Source organism: Rosa rugosa, chromosome 3, assembly GCF_958449725.1.
Source record: "Rosa rugosa chromosome 3, drRosRugo1.1, whole genome shotgun sequence".
Classification (NCBI taxonomy): domain Eukaryota; kingdom Viridiplantae; phylum Streptophyta; class Magnoliopsida; order Rosales; family Rosaceae; genus Rosa; species Rosa rugosa.
In genome coordinates, this window is record NC_084822.1 from 20060622 (window position 1) to 20085569 (window position 24948).

The window sequence follows — 24948 nt, forward strand, 5'->3', positions numbered from 1 at the left end:
TTTTGAGCAAATGAATTAATTTTCGGAATTTGATTTCGATTTATATCGTGGTTTTGCTTTCAATAATGAGTTCAAAGGTTGGTTATGATTTATAATGTTATTTGACGAATTACTTATTTCTGAGGTAATTTCCGGAATTAAGTATATTTCTAATCGCCGATTTAAGCTCCTGGAAGATTTTCAAGATGAGTTTCGATGGAGTTGGATTTTTCTCATTTATTTTTCGACTTTCGGTTTTGGCATTGGGAATGCCTAATTAATGATTTTGGATTTGGTTTGTTTCTTGGAGATATTGAGAGATTTTTGTTGGAAATGGGATTTGCTTTTACTAATTTCCGGTTTTGGTTACGGATTTGAGAATATTTTGGCGTGTGGGACACGCCGTCGATTTATTATTATTTCTCACTTATTTATTTTGAGTTTGAGAGAAATCTTGGCGTGCGGGGTCACGTCGTTGAATACATTGATTTTATCTCGTGAGATATATGGGGAAGCTTTATGGATTTACTGGTTTTCGATTGTTTTTCCTCACCATACTCGGGTCATGTGATTAGGTCTCCTCCTCACTTACTTTGTGTTTGTGAGTGGCAGTTGAGGTAGCTTATTCTCCTCCTCACGTGGGTGGCAGTCGAGGTAATGTTCTCCTCCTCACACAATCTATGTGTGATTGGAAGTCGAGGTTATTAGTTCTCCTCCTCGCACAATCTATGTGTGAGTGGCAGTCGAGGGTAGGTAGAGCCTGAGAGGCTCCATTCCCGTATGGTGAACTCTCTTCCCCGTATCCTTTTATTATTGTTCTTGACTAGCGGGGCTAGTCCGATTTCTGTTTAACCAGCGGGGCTGGTCCTATTTCTCGAGCATCGGAATTTATATTCTTCTTTGTGGTTATTTGTGACTAGCCCCATTTCTTGAGAGGAGTTTCTCGTGGCTTGTTTTCATAATTATTGCATGCATCAAAAGTTTTTAATGAAATAAATGTGGGAAAGTATAAAATCCCTTTTGGTTTAAAAATTGTTTATTTTTGTCCACTCACGCTAACGTTTTTATATACTTTTCCCCTGGGCCCTTCGGTTTCAAATGCCCAGTTTGCAGGCGAAATTAGTTGAGGTCGGGCGTACATGGAGTCAAGGCATAGCCAACAGCATTGCTTCCGCGTACTCATTCTATTTCTGTTTTCTTTGTTACTTAGGGGATTAGTATTGCTCTGATAATCTATGAGATTAATATTGTTTTTGGGTTGAGACTGATATTTGTGAAATTGGAGTTGTGAGTTGGGGAGCAGATGGCTCCAGGAGAATAAGGATGGATGATTTAGAAGTGTAAATGTTTTCCTACAGGTTTTGGGTAGCCTACTTTTAGGGGAAGTTCCGCCAAATTTTTGGTAGAATTTCTTCTAAAGTGGGCCCCGCAGGGCCACTTCGGATTTCGGGGTGAAATCCGGGGCGGGTCCTGTCAGTTGGTATCAGAGCATTAGGTTGTCAGATTCTGTAGACTTGTTCATATCTTGTTACCGTATATGCTTGATGTTACTCAGTACCTCCCGAGTGATGGCCCGACTGCAGCGGTTCCCCATCATATACTCTTCGGTGCTGTTGTACTCATCAAGTGTGTACGGTACATGTCTTGTTGGTTTTCCTTAGGTTCTATGCCTCCTGTACGCCGACCTCATAGGGATTTCACTACGTATCGGATTGATTACATGTCATGCACCTTTCCCCGGTAATGGTAGAGTAAGGCTACTCTACAGATTCGAGTTGTACTATGAAATCTGATTCGAGGAAATGTTGTGGGTATATCTTCCTCGATGCCAACAAGTTTGTTGGGGCAAGGGTTATTGTGCGAGATCGGAGTTTGATTTTGTACTCGATGGTTAGAGATAAGCGACCATTGTTTTGGGCTGTCGCTGAGTGTTATAATTCCTTCAGAATCAGGATTGTGGTTAGAATGGGAATTGGTAATAATGATGGTTCTGACCTTGAACCGAATTTTGGAAAATGTGTTACTTGGTACAATCGGCCCTGTAAGCGGCATGTGTAATATTAATAAGATTTTTGTGAATCTCATTGTTGGAAATCAATTATAGAGAATCCAGATTGAAAGATATCATAACTGGACACCTTATGTTGGCGTCATGTACGCATCACCCTCCGGTGGACAATAGGGAAATTGAGGAAATATTTTGGGCTGTTATGGCTAGAGGCTGCGTTTTCAAGTGGCTATGGTCACTGATGTTGATAAGTGGGAAATGATAACAGTAAATGAGAATTGTAAGTAGAATGAGATTTTAAAAATTGTCGGTTTGGGTCGTTGACCTAACCAGGGTGTATGAGCATAGTTTTGCTCTGAATGAAAGAAATTGATTTTAGATACCACAACTTATAGATTGTCTTCCTGAATCTTGGATGGTAACGAGTAGGGAGATGAACAAGAGTGGGCAATTGAAGTTGATATGTATCTGAAGTTCGAGAAATGGGAAGAATGCTTAAGGTTTTATAATGGAGTTATGACTTTGGTCGGTAAATAATTGGAAGAGTTGGAATCAACTCTTCATTGTGATATTAGGCAAATGGGTGTCCTTGGTTATCCGCTTTTGGGTGAAACAGTCACACATAAGATTGGGGAATAGCGGTAATGACCTTGTTGGGTGTTCATGGAAGTTCAAACGGAATTACTATGTGATATGGAATGTGATTCGAGTTTTGAATCACGGAGCCTTGGAGATTGAATTGTGATAGGCTCTTGGTGGAAGTTTTGCTTGGCGGATGGGTTGTACTATCATATTATGGATGGTAGAATAACTTTAAGGAAATAAGTTTTCAGTCGGCTCTGGAAATATTTTAAGTTAAGGCTTGACTAGGACTCTTGTTAGCTTGGGTGGAAGGTAAGGTAGCCTGTTTTAAGTGACGTACTTCAGCGATGATTATTTGGGGAAATTGGGTCATTATTGTGGTGGGACCACGTTCAGATCCGGATATCAATTGATGTGACACAAGATGTTGGACGGATGTCCTTTGAGTTATATTAAGGATTGTTCGGGAAAGAGCTTGTGAATTGTGTTAGCTACCTTGGGGAATTAGTTATTACTTGAATTAAATATATGTAATGGATTCCTTTGGAGGAATTAAACAAGTTTTGCCACCGTGGTGACCCTTAATTAAAAATGTATAGAAAGTTATTGATACGAGTGAAATCTGGTCACCACTTGTCTAACGGTAAGAAGCCTTGAACAATAAGTAGGAGTTGAGTTGAAATAAATTGATTGAACTTCTGTTCTATCAAGGGTTCAACAGATATTTAAGTACTAAATGTTGAACCACTATGGTTGAGTTAGATTATTGGAATTATTTCTTAGTGAGAAGATTTGGAAAAGTTGTTGGTACAAATTCGGTTAGCACAGGAAAGTCATAGAGATCCTTGTTGTAACTAAAATCTTATAAGTCAAGTGTCGATCGAGGAGCGGATTTGTGGTAAGGACAATCGTTGTTATCAGTTTTGGCCTTAAGTAATTAAGAAGAGTTGGCTATATTCTAGTACTTACAAGTTCAACGTTGATTGACATAACTGATTTCTGGTGATTCTTGTAACATCAGACAATGAACTACTTCGATATCATATTTTCCTATCTTGGGAAGTAGACTCCGTTTCTGTGGTACACAAAGTGTTAATTATTTAATTAAGTGACTTTGAGTTTTTCTATTTGGGCTCTTATTCGACTTTCTCTTTAGGTTGTTTTGAGCAAAAGAGTTTTTGCAAATTTTTGCTTAGCAGTGGCTAGGACTGTTCGGCAATGCTTGAGGGCATATCTATAATATAAGGATTGTTGAGTCAATGGGGGATGCTGTGAATTTTAATGGGATTGTTGTCATTGGCAATATTATAGCTTGAGGATTGTTCATTTCAAGAATTGAATTTCTTTTATAGTTGGTCAACTCTTGGATCGGATTTGGAGCATTTATAAGTGTTGTTGGATACATTGTAGTCCAGTAATGGAGTTGGTACATACAGGGTTAGGAAAAATTTCCACAATGTTGTATCTGTAATGAAATTGTCATGAGGTGTTATATGTGTGGCTAACAAGGCAGCTATTAAATGAGTTTTCCACGTTGACTTGGAATGTCATCTCAAGGCGTGATCAATGTTCCAGTCAGGTATCAGAGTAGCGCAGCAGAAGTGTAGTGGCCCCATAACCTACTTGGTTAAGAACTTATGGGTCCGTTTCGAGGTTGACCTTGGTATGTTTGACAACTATGGGACCTTTATGGGAGCGACCTTCGATTAGGAATTTAAGCACAAACAAACAAGGAAGGAAGTGCTATCTTGTGGTAGCTAAGGAAGTTAATTGTTTTGGATTTGTCGATTAGCAATGACCATCTTGTGGTTGTTACAATATTGATGGTGAATGGGTTGAATCTTCACTAAGCAACTTTTATGAGAAAGTTATGAATGCTATAATTTTAACAGTGTGGGTTGTGTGCGTTTATCTAAGCTAACCATTGCAATGAATTTTCTTTTACACCGGAATTTAGGTACTTGCAAGTTTATGGTGTTATACGGTTCAACAAGGCAAGTGTTTTGACTTTGGACGTTGGTAATATTGGATTGTAAGCATGTTTTCATTGCTTTTGTAGTGGGGATCATAAGAGTTTCGGTTGGTTTTTGATTAGAGTTGGTAAAAAGGAAAGTTTAATCTAGGGAATGGTTGAAGAGTTTTGAGATTGTGGTATCTTGAATCAGTTGGTGTGTACTCTTCCGCAGTATGAAATTTCGAGGACGAAATTTTTATAAGGAGGGGAGATTATAACGTCCCGAACTTGAAATTACTGTTTTACTAGTCATTTGGATTGTAAACGACTTTTACTCTTACTTTTATTGTCGTTTTGGTACTTTTAGTGGCCCTAAAGTTGACTTTTTGTTCGGGCCAAAATTTGAGGAAATGTTCTTCATGAAAGTTGTAGGGGACGTTAAACCGAGTCCGTGGACATGTGGTACACTTAAATCGGAGTTCATTTGTGAAAATTATAGCTTAAAATGTGAAATTTACTGTTCATGGTAGTAAATATATATATATGGAAAGTTACCACTGTAGGTTTCCATTTTCGGAAACCCACGGTAACTCTCTCTTTCCTCTTTCCCCGACCTCTCTCCCTCTTCTTTCGGTCTCCCTCTGTCTCCGTCGAGATCGGCGCCGTCCGGCCACCAGAAGGCGAGCCCCGGTAAGTGGTCGACGCGGCTTCTCCCCCTCTACACGGCTGTGGCCGTGGGTGGTGATGTTTTGGTCGGAAAAGTGAGATCGAAGCCTAAAAGCCCGACGGTCCCATTTGACGAATTCCGGCGATTTCTTCCGATTCCGGCCGTATCCGGCCACAAGACCGACGTCGAAGGAGCGGTTTTCGCCAAGGATCATTTTCCCCCTAGCCTTGAGCCACGATTTGCAGCGTGGAGGGAGAATCGAGCAAAACCCGATCCTAGGGTTCTTGAATTTTCTGGGTTTTGCTTCACCGGCCAATTTTGTGCAGTTAAAGGGCAACGTACCGAGCTCTGGCTCGATGAAGGAACTCGTATACGTGATCGTCGGAATAGTACTGTGAGTGGACTTTTGTTTTTAAATAATGATGCAGGCATTTATTTCTTAAAATAATGCTCTAGTGATTATTCATATTACATTTTGAGCAAATGAATTAATTTTCGGAATTTGATTTCGATTTATATCGTGGTTTTGCTTTCAATAATGAGTTCAAAGGTTGGTTATGATTTATAATGTTATTTGACGAATTACTTATTTCTGAGGTAATTTCCGGAATTAAGTATATTTCTAATCGCCGATTTAAGCTCCTGGAAGATTTTCAAGATGAGTTTCGATGGAGTTGGATTTTTCTCATTTATTTTTCGACTTTCGGTTTTGGCATTGGGAATGCCTAATTAATGATTTTGGATTTGGTTTGTTTCTTGGAGATATTGAGAGATTTTTGTTGGAAATGGGATTTGCTTTTACTAATTTCCGGTTTTGGTTACGGATTTGAGAATATTTTGGCGTGTGGGACACGCCGTCGATTTATTATTATTTCTCACTTATTTATTTTGAGTTTGAGAGAAATCTTGGCGTGCGGGGTCACGTCGTTGAATACATTGATTTTATCTCGTGAGATATATGGGGAAGCTTTATGGATTTACTGGTTTTCGATTGTTTTTCCTCACCATACTCGGGTCATGTGATTAGGTCTCCTCCTCACTTACTTTGTGTTTGTGAGTGGCAGTTGAGGTAGCTTATTCTCCTCCTCACGTGGGTGGCAGTCGAGGTAATGTTCTCCTCCTCACACAATCTATGTGTGATTGGAAGTCGAGGTTATTAGTTCTCCTCCTCGCACAATCTATGTGTGAGTGGCAGTCGAGGGTAGGTAGAGCCTGAGAGGCTCCATTCCCGTATGGTGAACTCTCTTCCCCGTATCCTTTTATTATTGTTCTTGACTAGCGGGGCTAGTCCGATTTCTGTTTAACCAGCGGGGCTGGTCCTATTTCTCGAGCATCGGAATTTATATTCTTCTTTGTGGTTATTTGTGACTAGCCCCATTTCTTGAGAGGAGTTTCTCGTGGCTTGTTTTCATAATTATTGCATGCATCAAAAGTTTTTAATGAAATAAATGTGGGAAAGTATAAAATCCCTTTTGGTTTAAAAATTGTTTATTTTTGTCCACTCACGCTAACGTTTTTATATACTTTTCCCCTGGGCCCTTCGGTTTCAAATGCCCAGTTTGCAGGCGAAATTAGTTGAGGTCGGGCGTACATGGAGTCAAGGCATAGCCAACAGCATTGCTTCCGCGTACTCATTCTATTTCTGTTTTCTTTGTTACTTAGGGGATTAGTATTGCTCTGATAATCTATGAGATTAATATTGTTTTTGGGTTGAGACTGATATTTGTGAAATTGGAGTTGTGAGTTGGGGAGCAGATGGCTCCAGGAGAATAAGGATGGATGATTTAGAAGTGTAAATGTTTTCCTACAGGTTTTGGGTAGCCTACTTTTAGGGGAAGTTCCGCCAAATTTTTGGTAGAATTTCTTCTAAAGTGGGCCCCGCAGGGCCACTTCGGATTTCGGGGTGAAATCCGGGGCGGGTCCTGTCAGTGCAGCTTTATCTACCAACATAACCAGATCTCTCATTCTTTTGTTCTAAAGATTGGGATGAAATCAGCTCTTGAGTTTCTGAAAGCAGTTGAGCCAAGTCCGGTGTACCAGTCGATTGATTCCACACACAGCTGGAACCCCCTCCTCCTGATACCATCGCCATCAATTGTGATGCAGCGTGGGCTAGCCCAATCTCTGGTGGGATTGGTGTTCTATTGCGCGACCATTGCGGTTGTGTTATTGGGGGAGCGGCTGCATATGCCCAGAACTGTACTGTAGAAGCTGCAGAAGCCAATGCAATCCTTCTGGGAATCAATTTAGCCACCGATCACAACCTGAGAAAGATTCAAATTCAATCTGACTCACTAGAGATTATCACTGAGTTAAAGTCTAATCACAAATGCAAAAATTGGAAAGTTGCCCAGATCATCGAAGAAATCAAGTGGAGATGCAAGTTCTTTGATCATGTCTCTTGGGATTGGATTCCCCGTGAAGCAAATCAAGCAGCCCATGCGGCAGCCTTGCTTGGATATCGGTCGGTGGGTCTTAACAGATGGGCCAGTAGGCCACCACCGTCCCTCACCCTTGTGCTACGAAATGATGGTCTTCCATGCCCTCCACCTGCTGTTACTTAAGCTGGAATGGCTTTTGTAGTTTAGTTTCCTTTTCTCGGCTGTTTTTTTTTTCCAGTTGCTAGTTGTTCTCTCCTTCTGCTAGATCGCGTTTGATTTAGCTGGGGTGTATAACTTTATGTTTGTACTTATACTTGGGCCACAGTCTTTTCTTTGGTCCTTGTTTGTTATGGGCTTCGCCCCTTTTATGAAATGATGCATTTCTCCAAAAAAAAAAAAAAAGGTGATCAAAAAATCCAGCTTGAATGATTTCAATTATTATCTTATTTTTGTCAACTCAAACTAAGTTCGACTCCAATAATTTATTTTTCAAAATTGAGCTGAAATCAACTTGAATGAGTTCAACCTTGCAATTGGCTCAGCTTAGAATAATAGTCTAATGTAAAAACAACAAAAACCGTAATAGTTTTTTGTTTAACAATTTGTACTCGAAAAGATAAATTCTTAAACAAAAATAAAAAGTTTCATGTTTTAAACTTAAAGTTAAATTCCTATCACAAACAAAAAATCTAGTTTGAACCGTCAACTCTCTCTCTTAAAACGTAGGGTTAGGGTTTCGGTTCTGTGCTTCTTCTTGTCAACAAGATGTCTTCTGTTAATGCAATGGCTACTAAACTAGCCTCCTCTCTTGCTATCACTAAAGGCAAGAGGCAGATTGTTTTGCGCCCAATGCAGGGCAAAGGTTTGCGATAGGCGAACCTATTCTTGGTGGGCAAGCTTCTCACCGCTCGGGATTTCAAAGTCAAGTTTTTATGGGGATGTTTCGCAACGCCTGGAGGGTTAATGGGTCATTGCAGGTGGAGGAAGCAAAAGGGAAGAGGGTGCTCTTCACGCTGTCGAATCCGTCTGATCGAGTTCAGATCTGGCGTGGTGCTTCATGGGGGTATAATCACGCGCCGATGGCTCTAGCATGGTATGATGACATCATGCCGGTGGAGAAAGTGCCCATAACCATGGCATCGTATTGGACAACTCTTCAGGGAATACCACCAGCAGTCTGGTCTGAACGTGTCATGACCATGATCCAGTATACGCTGGGGATTTCCAGGAAATTGATAAGAATGCTAAGAAGACTGGGAAACTCCGGATTAGGGTTGAGATCCCGCTGAACAAACCATTGCCTTTCAAACGGTGGTACTTGGTGGAAGATGAAGTCGAGTTTCGATGCCAATTCTGATATGACAAGGCTTTACGGGAGATGCTCAGTTTGTGGACTCGTCACGCATGTGGGATTGCCGTGCTCAGAGCCGATGCTAGATGAAGATGATGATGAAGCCGAGCGAACTGTTTTGGGGTCCCAGAACACGGTGCCGGAGACGACTGTTGGGGGCTCGCCAGCGCAAGGAGTTTAGGCGGGGTCAGCATCTGGCAATACTGGTGTAGTAGTGGGCTCAATACTGGTGTGAGAGTTAGGGTTCCTACCCTGTGTCCACCCTTGGTATTTCGGACTCTAGATCCTGGTCCGAGTGGGGAGCCATGCTTGAATGCTTTGTTTCCGAAGCAAAAGTGACAGGTTGTGGTGCGTGAACTTCAGGGGACAGCAGAAACTCCAAAGTGCATAACTGGCAAGCGTCGAGGGCCAGAAGACAGCCTGACTATCTCCCCTAAGAAGCTAAAATTGACCTTGGCTGTGGGTAAGAGAAACCTCATCCTTGATTCTGAAAATCTTGGCCTGGATCCGGTACATGAGGAGACTCACTCTGGGAGTATGAAGCGGAAGTGAGGATGACCTTTTGGTAGTAGGAATAAGTCGTCTTCTAGGGACAAGCAGAAGATCTCAAAGCATGGTGAGGATAAAGAGAAGAACAAGTCTCTAAAGAAGAAGCAGTTTGTGGGGAAACACTCCAACCCGAAAGGGAAGGAGTTGGCTCTTTTTTAGTTTCTATTACTTGGGGTAAAGCTTATGTGAGAGTGAATGGACCTCTATGAGTCTTCTATGACGTTTCTAGTTTCTTACTTGTACCACAATTGCGTGATTGGCAAGGAATGGCTAGTTGAATGATTTCCTTTTCGTAGAGGGCGAGTTTTATGCATTCTTAGATAGGCTTGCTTAAATGCGAGCGTCCGAGAGATTATAATAATATGCTCTAGCTTAGATAGTTTAGTTCGGATTTTTTTGCCGAGTTTTACTTTTGTAAGTTATGGTAGACTCTAGCCTATTGGTTGTTGATCTAATGAAATCAACTTCTATTTCCAAAAAAAAAAAAAAAAAAAAACTTAAAAACAATTTGACGAGTTTATTGGTGTTGAGTAATTATTTTGTAGTCTCAAAATACCTTACACCGGTTAATGAAACAAGAAAAGAATCGAGCCAATTGTTTTCCACGTGGACCAATCATATAATTGGCCAATTTCATGTCTCAAAAAAGGTTAAAAGCCAATTTTGTTGGAATCAACCTTTTTAGTAGTAGTCATTTGGAAGGATATTTGTCTTTTTGACCTTCATTTGAGCCCACCACTTTCGTGAAAATGTTCGCCAATTGGCTTAGCATTGGTTGAACATCATCACCAGTTTAAGGGGAAGTAACCTCTTCACTGACTTTTAAAGAAGAGGGTTGAGACTTGAGACCAATAATATTATCAGAGTCATGGGAGTTCCTTGAGTTTTCCTCTGGCTAATCATTGCGTGGAAAACAATTGCATTCTAGAAGTAGCATTAGCTTGGGGAGCCAGAGCTGCGTCCTTAGCAGAAGCCGTAACAATAGAGGCTTTATAATGGGAGGGGCTGTAGGGAACCACAAGGTTTAAAATATCAGCTGTCACACATATACTGGTACACAAATGTAAGGATATATTTCCAGAAAGAACAGCATTCCAAACCTTGGGTAATGGGAGGCCTGTAGCATTAGCTTGGGGAGGCCTTCCATAAAAGTTGTTCAAAATCGAGTCTTCTAAACTGTATTCAAATTTCATGAAAATCCAACGGTTGAATCTTCCAAAATCAAGGTAAAACCAATGACTGTTCATACAAAATTCTGTTTTGAGATGAAATGATGAATTGACTCCAATTCGTATTTACATGTCCTATTTCCTTTCAAATCCAGTCCCTCTTCGAAATGGGTCCAGTTCTTCTCTTGAGATTGAATTCAATTCATGAAGTACTCATTTCAATCTTGAGCAAGTTGAAGCCATCAAGGAGAGAGAGGCAAAAGGAGAACATATGCAATCTGGGTACCTCGCCCAGCCCAACACCAACGCCGCCCAAGCTGCCCAGCGCCCTCCGAAACCCGCCTATCTGTTCTGGGTATTTGAGTTTTTGGTAAGGTTTTGCTGGGTGAAGTGTTTTGATTCAAAATCTCATTTGGGTATTTGAGTTTTTGTGAGGTTTTCTATCAAGATCGAATTTTTGGGTTTATGTTAGTTTTGGGGCACACATTTTGATTGGAATTGGGTCCAGTGTGGTTTGGAATGAAGAAAGTGATGGGACTGTACTCGATTGAGCTCACTAAGTTGTGAATGAATCGAAAAAATTGAATTGAATTAGGTGAGGTTGGTATTTGGTATTTGTTGATGTAATGAAAGTTGCATGCAAGTAATTATAGTTCTTAATCATCGAACATGGTTTTGCAGCAGTTAACGAAATCCGGGATCTAGTGATGATTCTGGTCATGGGTATGCATATTCTCGATCTAGTGAGAAGATGCTGGAGGATGAGAGCTTCCGGATAATAGAGGGTCTTTAACCAGACGCAGATAAACAGAGGAGAGGAGAGATGTGGAAGGAGAAGAGGTAAAACGCAAAAAGAATAAAATTAATTTAAAAAAAAAAGAGTGAATGAGGGTATAATAGACTTTTTAGGGGGGAAACGACCGTCACGTCAGCAGGATAACGGAGTTTTTGACGGTAGGGACCAATTAGGGACTTTTTAGGTGAAATTCGAAGGTCAGAGACTGAAACGATGAAACCCTATAAGTATAGAGAGTAAATAGTATTTAACTCTTAATATATATTTTTTCCTAATACCTAATTAAGTATTTTTTTTATTCCTTTTTATTTATTTTTGGTACAATTTTGCCCTCTCCTTCTTTGTCACTTAGATAGAGAAGTCATCGGAGACCTTGCCAGACTCCCGTGACCAATGGCCGACCGCGGACTCCGGCCACCGGTGACCGGAATCAGGAGACCGGTGACTGGAATTCGGCTACCGACCACCGGAATCCGGCAACCGGTCACCGGAATCCCGAATCCGGCTACCGGAGTGGTGACCGGATTCCGATGTCTGATTTTATTGCCCCCTAATAATACTCTGTAATCATATTATTGCCTTCTAGTGAATTGCATAAACTCCCAAAACCAAAATGAATACACTACAGGCACAATTGATCAATGTATATGTTCAATTCTACATGTTCATTTTTTTTTCCTTCCCCAATTCTACATGTTCATTACCTGCTTGTAACAGAAAATAAAGCCACTGATATAAATTAAAACTAATTCCAAAGTGCCTTTATAAAGCCCTACTGTGTCTACATGTTCACTTTTTTTTTTTCCTTCCCCATTCTCGGAGCTCACAGTATACCAAAAAAAAAAAAAAAAAAATTGGCCACCCAGAATTTGCTCTGGGCACCAGATCGGTGATCGTCGTCACCGGGACCGGTGGTCGGTGGAGACAAAGGAGTGCGCTAGAAATCCGACTATTCAAATGGTCTTGTCGCTTGGCATTTGGTCGTCCGTCCGGCGAGAGAGAGAGAGAGAGAGAGAGAGAGAGAGAGAGAGAGAGAGAGAGAGAGAGAGAGAGAGAGAGAGAGAGAGAGAGAGAGAGAGAGAGAGAGAGAGAGTATAGATCGGAGAGAGAATTCCGATTCCTCGTCGTTTCGGACTCGAGAACGACGTCGAGCAGGGGCTGGAGGTGGAGATTGATAGCTGGGCTGATCGAGGTCTACGTCGGCGTCGAGCATTTGTCGGATCGTGCTGGAGTGGAGCAGAAACAAGTTTTCTGGCGGTCTGGGTTGTAGTCAGGTGAGCTGGCGGCGTCGAGTTCTAGTCTGGAGTCGGATTTCCGGTGTAATTCCAGCGATGGTGGGGAGAGAGAGAGAGAGAGAGAGAGAGTATGAGGAGAGTAGTTGTTAATTAAAATGAGGGCAATACTGTCAATAGATGTTAGATTGGGTAAATGGGAGTAAAAAACTCTTAGTGGAGTAAGTGGGCAATTTTTAGGCTAAAATTGGGTAAGTGGTCACGGCCTCTTAATTTAATTCTATTTTTGAGAATGGGGAAAAACTTTTCTAGAATTAATGTAAAGGGACATTTCCTTTTTTTTTAAACCCCACCCCCACCATTTCTTTTTCTTTCTTTTTGTAAAAACAATGTATTGTTTGGTTAATTTTCTAATGTTTAGGTACTTGTATTATTGCAGCAGGAAAATTATTATACGGTCTTAGATCATAATACACGTGGTGGTCTCAGTTGATGTTGTTTGGTCTCTTAATTTAATTATTTTTTTCCACCCCTACAAGGTTACTACTAAATTTGAGTGATATTATTGGGAAGGAGTGAAACTCCAAGTCTCAATTTTCTTATCCAAAACCCGGAGACATGCGTCAAATTTTTTTTCTTTCTTTTCGGGCAACCAGATTTTAAAATGGACAGCCGCCGCAAAAGCCCAAATTTGGCAAAGACACCCGAGAAAAGTTTGTCGGAGACCCGAAACTGAAAAGATCCTCTCAGGAGTATTTGCCGCTTCCGCTTAGGAGCGTCCTTGTTCACTCTGGGTGTCCGAATTTCATCGAACAAGTGGTATGCGGCGTTAGCTAGCAAAAAAAGGCGATCACACTCCACACTCAAAGCAGCTTCAATGCTTGAAGGGAAAGCACTTCACACTCAGTGGCTGGCTACTCAATGCTTGGTAGTTGCCTAGCTATCGAACTCTCGGCAATTACTTAAGTTTGGAAACTACTGAACAGTAACATGTGTTTGAAAGGCAGCCACAACGAAAGTTCAGTTGCGAACCACCAAACTTGCCAAACGTACAGTGTTTCGATTCTATAGGAGTTAACTTGGGGTGGGTCCAGGGAGAATATTGGACTCTGCATTTCCAGTTTCCCATGAAATTTATTTGACCGATTTTTCTTGCTTATGTTGCAGGTGCTAATGTAGTTGAGTTCATCATCAACCTCGCTGAAGTTTCAATAGCTTTTGTTCAAGAGAACAAAATCCCTGCTGTGAGTTATTTTCCAAACTATTATGTCATTATCATAACTAGTTACTTATTTGAAGCCACTGATGTCTTATATTTCGGTACTAGAACCTTCATAATCCAATTTTGTTGTAGTAAACATGATATAAGTACAAAGACCAACTTGCCTTGTATATTTTGACCCTTTGATTGTTATATTGGTTTCTTCCTATTATGGTACTCCATTTATATAAAATTTATTCCCCTCTCCTTTTATGTTTTCTAAGATCCTTGGGTACGTAGTAATTCTTTCTGCAGATTTGATCATGCTTTCCAAACTGTTCTGCGCATATAAAAGGTAGGTCATATACTGTTTCCTTAGATACTTGAAATTCGAGGTCCAAGTTGTTAGGATTGTATCTAAGGTATACATCTGTGTTGTTCAGCAATTGTCAGCTTCACAAATGTTTCTAGCACCCAAAGACATAAGATCTGGGGGTATCTTGCTTTTCGTGGGAGGAATTCTCTCAGTTGGTAATTTCTTAACACTGTTTATCTCATATAAGATCTTGTTTTACCAAAGTAACTTGAGCAATATAAAAATTATATCATGAGTAAAGAAAAGCAATATAAAAATTATATCATCTTTCATCAGCAGAAAACATGTCAGAGGCAAATAAACTAGCAGAGAACATTTTGGCCAAGACAAAAATTTTGATCATGTGGATGCAACCCAATTTAGCTAGCAGTTATAGTCTATTGTGACATCTTCAAGATTTGTTGTTTTTGCTAAGACAACATGTGAGGACGTCATTCTCCAAGACGGTTTTGTCTAGGGATAAAAAATTTCAGTTTGCAACAAGCTTGTTAAACCAATTGGTTGCTTTCTATTTGGTGATGTTAACTGTATCAGTATGATTCAAGTTGGGGGTTGTACAGTCCTTCAACTAGAGGAACTTTATACTTTCATTTTGGCAGAAGTTGGATCCCAAATTAGATCAAATTATGCTGAAATCTTTGTGGGGGCCATCAAATGACAGATTTTCTACCAACTAATACAATTTTGGGTAAAGTCATCCTGTGAAAGCAGATTTATTTTTTAGATTATATTTTTTGCAAAGTAACTTCATTGAAGTATTACCAATACTTGGTTATACAGCTGTGTTTGCCTCAATATGAATTTTTGTTTGTTGGCATCATTTCCTTCTGTAAAAATTTTCTCATTTTTGCTTCAGTAATTTCAGAGATAAGAACAGACATTTGTAGCAAAACAGACATCTGAACAATTATGCTATTCCAAGACTACTGGAAAGTTATCATCCCAAACAGTGGATCGACTGCAAAGAGATATATACTGATGCACAACTGGAGAATGAAAAGCTGTAATTAGTACAAATGCAGCAATGTTGGTAAAGGACCAATGTGAAGAATACACAGGGTACATTTCAGATCCTCCTTTTTTCTTGATATCTTTGGAGTTTCAAAGTTAGTTTCTAATAAATAATATCAACTCTCTTTGGCATTCTCCCTTTGTGTGAAAAATTGCATTATAAATTTGTTTTCGAAGTTTGATCTAGTGCACTAGTCAACCAAAGAAGAGATGGGGGAGGATTTGGTCATGTAAAAGTGTCAGTAAAACATAGATTTGTCAAGTGTTTGGAGCAATGTGATCCATAGCCATGAGGGCTTGCTCTCTATGGGGGTCCATCCTTCCCTGGTTGCGATTTACTTCTCCCATTTTTGGTGGTTCTGCATCCCTTTTTGAGTTTGAGGTAATGAATCATAATGTACTAATGTGACAATGTTCTATATGGTCATTCAAAGAAGTACGGAGATAGTTTCTGGCTGTTTACACCTGTTTGTTCGTGTTTGCAGTTGTATTTTTGGCTTATGATTTTCGTGGGCTACATGGTAGTCAACACCCAGGAGATGATTGAGAGGGCACACCTTGGTGATCTGGTCTACGTGAAGCATCCCCTAACCCTTTTCACTGATTTCATTGCTGTTTTGTTCGCGCACACATAATCAGAGTAATTTTTTCTCTAACCAGCTTAGAATACCAGCTTTCCTTTTAATGGGTTCTTCCGCCGTTTTCTTTTTACAATCTTCCATTACAATCTTCCTGCTATGCTATCTCAGCAGAAAAACCCATCTAGGGATTTTCAACCTCTGCCGCCACAGCCACAACTAGCTTCAAATTTATCAAGCCGATAAGCATCCATTCTCTATAAGGTGATTATTTGATTTCCAATTTGTGTTTTCTGATTTTATTTCATAATTTTCTAGGTTTAGTTGTATGTTGTCATGTGTAATTGGATAATTGTAGAGATAATGATCACAGCCCCATTTCATTCTGATATGGAGGTACTTCTAATTACGATATTAAGCACATCCATCCATATGATTTTGATTGATTTACCTGGAGATTATCTGAAATTTACAGTTAACTTTGAAATCTTATGGTAGCTAGGCATAATTTGTTCTGTTGAGATGTTATATCAGAGGGTCTCATAAAATCAAAGTATGGCAGAAATTGCTCGTACAGTAACTGCCTATATTATGAGGACTTGAATTACAAGCCTTCTTTTGTAAAGTTTGCACATAGCATTAGCTTGGGGAGCCAGAGCTGCGTCCTTAGCAGAAGCCGTAACAATAGAGGCTTTATAATGGGAGGGGCTGTAGGGAACCACAAGGTTTAAAATATCAGCTGTCACACATATACTGGTACACAAATGTAAGGATATATTTCCAGAAAGAACAGCATTTGTTGGGAGAGAGGAAATGTTGACTGCTGGTAAAAAGGAGATAGGTTGGTGTATCGGAAATTGGCAGATATTCCAAACCTTGGGTAAATAGAGCAATAGATTGTTTTCAGGAGGAGACTTCACAAGAGGCAATGGTTGCCCCTAGATAGTTCAACCAATATTGGTTTACAGGCCTTATTTTCCTTATGTCAGGAGAATACAAGCCTTAAGAGTCTTTCTGAGCCCTCAAAGCGTGGCTGTTTAAGTTATACACCATGTCAGCATTGTATTGATCCACTCAATATCACAAAAAATGCCATAAAACAACGTTGCAAGATATTTTCATAAAAGAAATTTGCATCATATTAGATTAAAAGAGGGTACTTCAGTATCATTTTAAGGAGCATAGGACAGAACATAGCCTTTATGGAAATTAGGAACCCTATTATACGGTCAAAATTTCAATAGATTAAGACATAATAATATGGCTATCCATACAGATGAAGCCCTCAGGCTCTCCTTAGCATAGGATAATACAAACCCTTCACTCCTTCAGGACTTGAGCAGCCCATGAAGCATTAGATTAATAGATTTGTGTAGAACAGTTGAAGTCTACATCCTTTATCAAAAGAAGCTTCAAATTGAAGTAAAAGTACTTCTGTCAAAGTATTTTGTATTGTGAATATATTTTATGCATGATTGCATAGCATTTTATTTATGTATATTGTATGGTTTTATTTCATGAACTTTTTACTGAACTAATCTCTAAGGTTGGAATCTGCACATTGTTGTTCACAGTAATCCCAAGATTTATACAGTTTCCAATCTTTATCAGATCGATTTTTTTTTTTGGTGTGTGTGTGTAGGAAAAGTATATAGCTGATGTGATTAGTTTGATGGGTCAAAGTATTCCAACAAGAGTTATGAACTTCAAAGTTTTAATGATGGGATATGTGCATAAGTTCTAAATATTAAATTTTCACTCTCATATGATGGCTATAGGAACTAGGAAGATAAGAGCATTCATTTTTGAACCTTGCCTAGATCATAGAAGATGTTCACCAGGTTGGTGCTGATGTAATATTACTTTACTAAAATTAGAAAGAACATATCTTAGTCCTCTCATTAATTTTGCCCTATATTGGACCAGGTTCAAGGCAGTAGAATTTTGCTTCACTTGCAGACAATCATGGCAAACCCCACCTGGTTGCCACCTTTGTCAAGGCACTTTGTATCTTCTCAGAAGCCATGAGCCACCTGCCCTGGAAGAAATGAGGTGTAACAATGTGAAATGCTATTGCCATGCAAAGAGAAGGATGGCTTCAGACTCTTCACAGATCATGTTATACTTATCTTTCCCTCTTTACCTTCTCCATCCTATAAATATTAAATACCAACACCTTCTACTCACCACTTCACCACAACTAGCTAGCTATCTCTCTGATCATTACAATGGCTAAGCCTATAGCTCTCGCCTTTTCTCTTTGCTTGCTTGTCCTCTTCCACAGCTGCTTAGCAGCTCGCCAACAATCTCAGTCAAGCCAGCAGAACGAGTGCCAGCTAGATCAGCTCCAAGCTCGCGAACCTGATAACCGCATTGAGACTGAAGCGGGTAGGATCGAGTCTTGGGACTACAACCGCGACGACTTCCAGTGCGCTGGTGTTGCTGTTCAACGAATCACCATTGAAAGAAATGGCCTTCACTTGCCTTCTTACACCCACGCTCCACAACTCATTTACATAGTCCAAGGTATTGTGTAACTGGAACCATTTGTAATATTACAAATGTTGGATATATAATAATATGGATATATATAATGTCTAATATATTCATATAACTACTGCAGGAAGTGGTTTTCTATCTACTGTATTTCCTGGCTGTCCTGAGACTTTCGAAGAATCTGAACAATCTGATGAAGAACAACAAGGGCAAGGGCAGCAGGGGCGCCATGGACAGCAAGGCCGTGGACAACGGGGTCAACAAGAACAAGAAGAGGAAGAACAACGACAACGCCAACGCCAACGCCAACGTCAACAGGGACAACAAGGCCATGGACAGCATGATAGACAACAAGGACAGCAAGGCCAACGGGGACAAGAGAGCTTCGAACAGCTAGACAGACACCAGAAGGTTCGACGCATAAAAGAAGGTGATATTGTTGCTATTCCTGCCGGAGTCACCTACTGGTCCTACAATGACGGTGACCAACCTCTAGTTGCTGTCAGTCTTCTTGACATCAGCAACAACCAAAACCAGCTTGATCGTAACCCGAGGGTAAATTAATATATATACTTATGAGCACACTGTCCATTCACACTCCCAAATATATTAGCATACTTACTGGTAGGTTACTTTTTATTGCTGATCACATACATGTAATGCTACGTATGTAGAGATTCTATCTTGCTGGTAACCCACAAGATGAGTTTAACCAACAAGGGCAAAGCCAGAGTCGAAGGGGCCAGCAAGGACGTGGACAACAAGGGCAAGGCCAAAGTCAATGGGACCAGGACCAGCAACAGCAACAGCAAGGAGGAAGGAGCAGGCACCAGCAACAACAGCATGGAAACAACAACAACATCTTCGCTGGCTTCAACACACAGCTCCTCGCTGACGCTCTGAACATCGACCAACAGACTGCGCAGCAGCTTCAGGGACAAAACGACAACAGACCCCAAATCGTCAGAGTTAGAGGACGTCTTGATTTTATCCAGCCGCCACAGTCACAACAGGAGGAAAGACAAGAACAGGGAATTCAGAGACAACAGGGACAGAATGGTCTTGAGGAAACTCTCTGCAACTGGAAGATCAGAGAGAATATTGGCAGGCCTTCACGTGCTGACGTCTTCAGTCCCCAAGCCGGTCGCATCAGCACCCTCAACAGCTTTAAGTTGCCTATTCTCAGGTACCTTGACCTCAGCGCTGAGAGAGGCTTCTTCTACAATGTAAGTATACTCCATTTCTGTCAATATCAAGTAACTTATTGACTGTTTGAGCTCAAGTAATTGTCTATTAATTATCATCTACATGCAGAATGCTATCTACAGCCCACACTGGAACTTGAACGCCCACGAAGTGTACTACGTCATTCGAGGTAGCGCTAGGGTTCAGGTTGTGAACGACAACGGCCAGGCCATCTTGGACAACGAAGTCCGCCAGGGACAGCTCTTCATTGTGCCACAGAACCACGCAGTGTTACAAAAGGCTAGCAACAACGGCTACGAGTACATTGCCTTCAAGACCCAGGACAATGCCAAGATTAACACTCTGGCTGGCCGGACCTCAGTCCTGCGGGCACTCCCCGACGTCGTCCTTGCTAACGCATACCAGATTGACCGACAACAGGCAAGGAATCTCAAATACAACAGACAGGAGACTGTTGCTTTGAGCTCTTCAAGGTCTTCCCAATCCCAGAGGAGCTGGTGGGCTATTGCGTAAATGAATGCATGAGTAATGAAATGTAAAAATGTAATGCGGCACGTAGTTGTTTTTGGATGGTACAAGCTAGCTAAGGGTACAAAGAATAAAAATGGCTTTTATATGGCTGTGTTGTAAGAGGAGAAATCTACTGTACGAATTAGGAAATATCAAGCTACTACGTACTTGTAATCTTTTGCTATCTAATAAACTCTCTTCTTTACATGGTACTGATGATATAATTACATGACCAATTAACACATCATATCAAATCCATACGATCAGCTATCCAGAGAACATTACTGCAAACATATAAACTAGCCAAGCTACTGCTAGTTTTGTTAGATCAAATATGGACTTAACACATATCATCATAAAGTAATTGATGATTAGCTAAATGTCAAACCTAGTTTAACATGGATACAAACTGTAAATCAATACTAGTAACTTAATGAAGCAATGTATCAATTCATTAAGGATAGTAATCCATTGCTTAGTCTACAAGAAAGGCTACAAGATGTGATACATTAAGAATCTAACTAGGAAACCTAATCCGATGAGGAATGCTTTAATGGGAAGCTTCTTGTGAGGGTTAAGTCACCTATATATACAGATGAATTGGTCCCTGATTACTACCACGACTATTGCATAAGTTCTGTCCATTGAGAAGCAAGTTGGTAAGTAACAGAAGACCACATTCAGTGATCGAGTTAAGCAGCTGCATAAGATGGAATCCATGCCAGTGATTGCTGAAGGTAAGCCTTAATCCCTTTTGTGATTGTTGTGCATATGTTGTGAGCATGTATATGGTTTTACAATTGGTATCAGAGCATAGGCTCACAAATATGAATCCAGTTTTTGCTTGACATGAAAATCGTTTTAGGGTTTTGCAAAACAAACACAAAAAAAAAAATTTAAAGGGTTTTTGCTTTACGGGTCAAGTAACTGATCAGGTAACTGACCAAGTAACTGGTCAGGTAACTGATCAGGTACCTGACCAAGTAAGTAACTGACCAGGTAACTAACCAAGTAACTGGTCAGGTACCTGATCAAGGTAAGTTACTTAAGTCGATTGTTGCATCTGGTTAATTATCAAATTCACGCTTCCGCTGTGATTTTTAGCAGCAAATTGGGGAAAAAGCAAAAACAGGTTTTTCTGTGAGATTGATTTCGATTCATAGCATGATAATTGAGTTTTGATTGTGCTCAAGAACCCTAGTTGCATTCCCGGCGTGCGTTAGGCTAGAGTAGATGGTGACCGGATGAAATTTACAATTTCTTGATTGTTCTGTGGTTTCTTGGAATCGAATCAATTTTGGTTATGCTTGAATATGCATGTTGAATTGATTGATGATATGGTATTGTATCTGTGATTGTGTAAAATTGTATGAAGAACAAAAATCTCCCAGATTTTATTTACACGTTGTTAAAGTTGACAGATACAAGAGCTTAATTTTCTTACAATGATGAATCTGGATAGAATGTAAAGTAAAAGAGCTCATATGTTTTGTGGTTTTCTGTTGGCATAAGTGATTATGATGCACAAAGATGTTGGCAGAAAACACTGATCAGGTACGTGTAACTGGTCAAGTAACTGACCAAGTAACTGTACCTGATCGAGTAACAAAACTGAAATTGTGTTTTGTGTTTTAAAACTATGCTTCAGTTTTATCTTCCAAAGAAGTGGTTAAGTGTGGTTTTAGAATGCAAGACAGCAGTATGCATGCTTAATGGAAATATATTTGGATACTTGGAAATTTTTCTTCTGTCTAAAGATGTGGATGAATTTCCTTGGATAACATGTTTTGATTAAGCATGGCATATTGATAAAGAACTACAGGATATTAAGTTTCTGCTCAAAAGTGATGCTTAATATTGTTTTTTGTTATGGACTGACATGAATGCAAGTATGGTTTGTTTAGGTTTTCTGTATGTTCTTGTTTTGATTGCTTAAAGCTAAATAAAACACAGAAAACTTAAAGTTTTTTTTTCTTTACAAAATTGAGAACTCACATGAATTTTGTTTTGCTCCTGAGGTAACTCTTACATGAACTTGAACAATGTCTTGATGCTAACTGGAACAAATTATAGAGCTTGGCTAGACTCCGTAGAAAACTACATGGGAATGCATGAAAAATAGACTATTGCTTTACTGAGGATAAGTCGGAAGAGTTGGATGAAAAGAGCATCAAGAAAGAAACTGACCTTTACAAGAAGTGGCATAGATCCAATAGAATGGCTAAGAACCTCATTCATACCTCCATGTCCAAAACTGTCAGGGGAAGTATAGAGGAGCCTGAGCTAGCATCAGATTTTCTGGAACTCATAGGTGCTAAGTTTAAAGAAAGTGAAAAAGCAGAAGCAGCTAGGCTGACTAAGGAGTTTCATGATTTGAAGTACATGGGTTCAGGGGGAGTTAGAGAGCATATTATGAAGATGATCAATATAAATGGAAGACTCAGGGAACTCTTGATGGGGGTTAGGGATGAGCAGGTAGTGCATTATGCACTACATTCCTTGCCTAACAGTTTTAGTCATCTTAGGACCAGTTACAACTCTCAAAAGGGAAACTGGACTCTAGATGAACTTATATCCATCTGTGTGGATGAGGAATCTAGGATCAAGGAAGAAAAGGAACCTGCTACAACCATTAACCTCATCGAGAAGCCTAAAATGAAAAATCCCCAGAATAAGCTCAAGCCTACCAAAGCCATAACTAAGAGTTCAACAGCTGCAGTGGCCAAGGAAAACAGGCCATTCAGGTTCAAGTGCTACTTTTGCAAAAGAGTAGGACACATGAAAAAGGACTGCACTAGCTATAAGAACTGGTTAGCCAAAAAGAGTAAGATTTTTTCTAATACAGTTTTTTCCTTAGAAATTAATCTTATAAATGTTGAACCACAGTCTTGGTGGATAGATTCAGGCTCACCTATTCATATTACTAATTCCTTGCAGGGATTCATAAGGAGGAGAATCCCAAAAAGTGATGAAGTGAACCTGTGTGTAGGCAATGGCATGAGAGTGGCAGTCAAGGCTATTGGAACCTTAAAGCTCGATTTAGGATTAGGAAAATTGTTAGTTCTGGACAATGTTTTTTATGTACCTTCCATGAGAAGGAATTTGGTTTCAGTTTCTCTTTTAGTAAAATCTGGTTGTAGACTTGTTATGGATAGTAATGGAATTCTTATTTCTAAAAATTTTGTTCAAATTGGTTCTGGTGTTATTATGAATGATTATTTACAGTTAAATTGTTCAATGGCTCAACAAGAAATTTTACTTGTTGAAAATAACACCAACAGTACTAGCACTTTAACAGGTGTTAAAAGAACCAAACTAAATGAAAAGTCTGCATTTTTATGGCATAGAAGACTCGGCCATGTTTCAAAAGAGAGACTGAAAATTTTGGTGAAAAACAACATCCTAAATGAACTTGATTTTTCTGATCTAACAGACTGTGTTGAATGCTTTAAGGGAAAAATAACTAATACTAGAAAGAAGACTGCATATAGAAGCCAAAACTTACTAGAACTCATACACACTGATATATGTGGTCCATTTAGGCATCAAACTATCTGTGGGAATGTGTATTTTATCACATTCATTGATGACTTTTCTAGATACAGCTATATTTATCTACTTTCAGAAAAGGCACAAGCATTGAAAGCCTTTCAAATCTTTAAGTCTGAGGTAGAAAATCAACTAGAAAAGAAAATCAAAACAGTAAGGTCAGATAGAGGGGGAGAATTCTATGGAAAGTACACTGAATCCGGCCAACAAAAGGGTCCATTTGCCTTGTTTTTGCAAGAAAATGGAATTAAAGCTCAATATACAACACCCTATAACCCACAACAGAATGGTGTTGCAGAGAGAAAGAATAGGACTCTTTTGAATATGGTTAGATGCATGATGTGTACAACTGGTTTGCCTAAATTTCTGTGGGGTGAGGCTTTAAAAACTGCAAATTATGTTTGCAACAGGACCCCTAGTAAGGCTATAGAAAAGACTGCTTTTGAGCTTTGGTGTGGCAGGAAACCTAGTCTTCATCACTGCCATGTTTGGGGATGTCATGCAAAAGCTAGGATTTATAATCCAAGCTTGAATAAACTTGACCCCAAAACTGTTTGTTGCTATTTTATAGGTTATCCAGATAAATCTAAAGGCTATAAATTATATTCTGCACATCATTCACCTAGAATTTTTGAAACACATCAAGTAAAGTTTCTAAGTGAAAAAGTTCACAATACAAACCTTGAGGATTTAACCTCAGATTTTGAGGAAATTGTGTCGGATGAGAATATAAGTGTAGCATTGCTTTTAGAACAAGATGTAATTGATCAAGTCACTGGTCGAGTACCTGATCAAGTAATTGTAACTGGTCAAGTAACTGACCAAGTCACTGATCAAGTACCTGTAACTGGTCAAGTAACTGACCAAGTAACTGATCAAGTACCTGTAACTGGTCAAGTAACTGACCAAGTCACTGACCAAGTAACTGATCAAGTACCTGTAGCTCAACCTAATCCTCACAATCCTCAACCTAGAAGATCACAGAGAGCAAGAAAACCAACTTATGGGGGGGGGAAGAGAGTGACTACATTGTTTATCTGCAAGAAGCAGAAATTGAAATGGACTGTGCAGAGGACAATGATCCAACTACATTTAATCAGGCCATTAAATGTAATGAATCTCACCAATGGCAGCTAGCAATGGAAGCAGAAATTAATTCCATGAGTCAAAATGCGGTTTGGGAATTAGTTGAACCTGACCCCAACCAGAAGCCTATAGGTTGTAAATGGGTTTTCAAAACCAAAAGAGATGCAAATGGCAATGTAGAGAGACATAAAGCAAGATTAGTTGCCAAGGGTTTTACACAGAAGGAGGGCATTGACTTTACTGAGACTTTTTCTCCAGTTTCTACAA

General features: G+C 39.8%; 1 protein-coding gene and 1 long non-coding RNA gene across 15 annotated transcripts; both read left to right on the forward strand.

Annotated features, from left to right (window-relative positions):
* The first annotated feature begins 10615 nt into the window (after window positions 1–10615).
* LOC133735406 (uncharacterized) lies at window positions 10616–11524 on the forward strand. The gene is made up of 3 exons (XR_009858986.1): window positions 10616–10697; window positions 10796–11235; window positions 11325–11524. It is a non-coding gene; the product is annotated as an uncharacterized LOC133735406 (long non-coding RNA).
* Window positions 11525–13273: 1749 nt separating this feature from the next.
* On the forward strand, window positions 13274–20251 carry LOC133738765 (prunin 1 Pru du 6-like). 14 transcript variants are annotated; one of them, XM_062166366.1, is made up of 12 exons: window positions 13274–13752; window positions 13836–14224; window positions 14313–14400; window positions 14845–14933; window positions 15102–15304; window positions 15434–15638; window positions 15742–15896; window positions 16006–16098; window positions 17761–18360; window positions 18458–18885; window positions 19005–19556; window positions 19645–20251. In XM_062166366.1, exons 9-12 carry the CDS (start codon window positions 18063–18065, stop codon window positions 20047–20049), a joined length of 1683 nt encoding a protein of 560 aa, XP_062022350.1. In that variant the 5' UTR covers window positions 13274–13752; window positions 13836–14224; window positions 14313–14400; window positions 14845–14933; window positions 15102–15304; window positions 15434–15638; window positions 15742–15896; window positions 16006–16098; window positions 17761–18062; the 3' UTR covers window positions 20050–20251. The 14 variants fall into 14 exon arrangements, with proteins under 14 accessions (XP_062022350.1, XP_062022353.1, XP_062022356.1 ...); XM_062166369.1 differs by having other exon boundaries at window positions 15111–15304; XM_062166372.1 differs by lacking the exon at window positions 14845–14933 and adding an exon at window positions 17613–17675.
* The last annotated feature ends 4697 nt before the right edge of the window (window positions 20252–24948 follow it).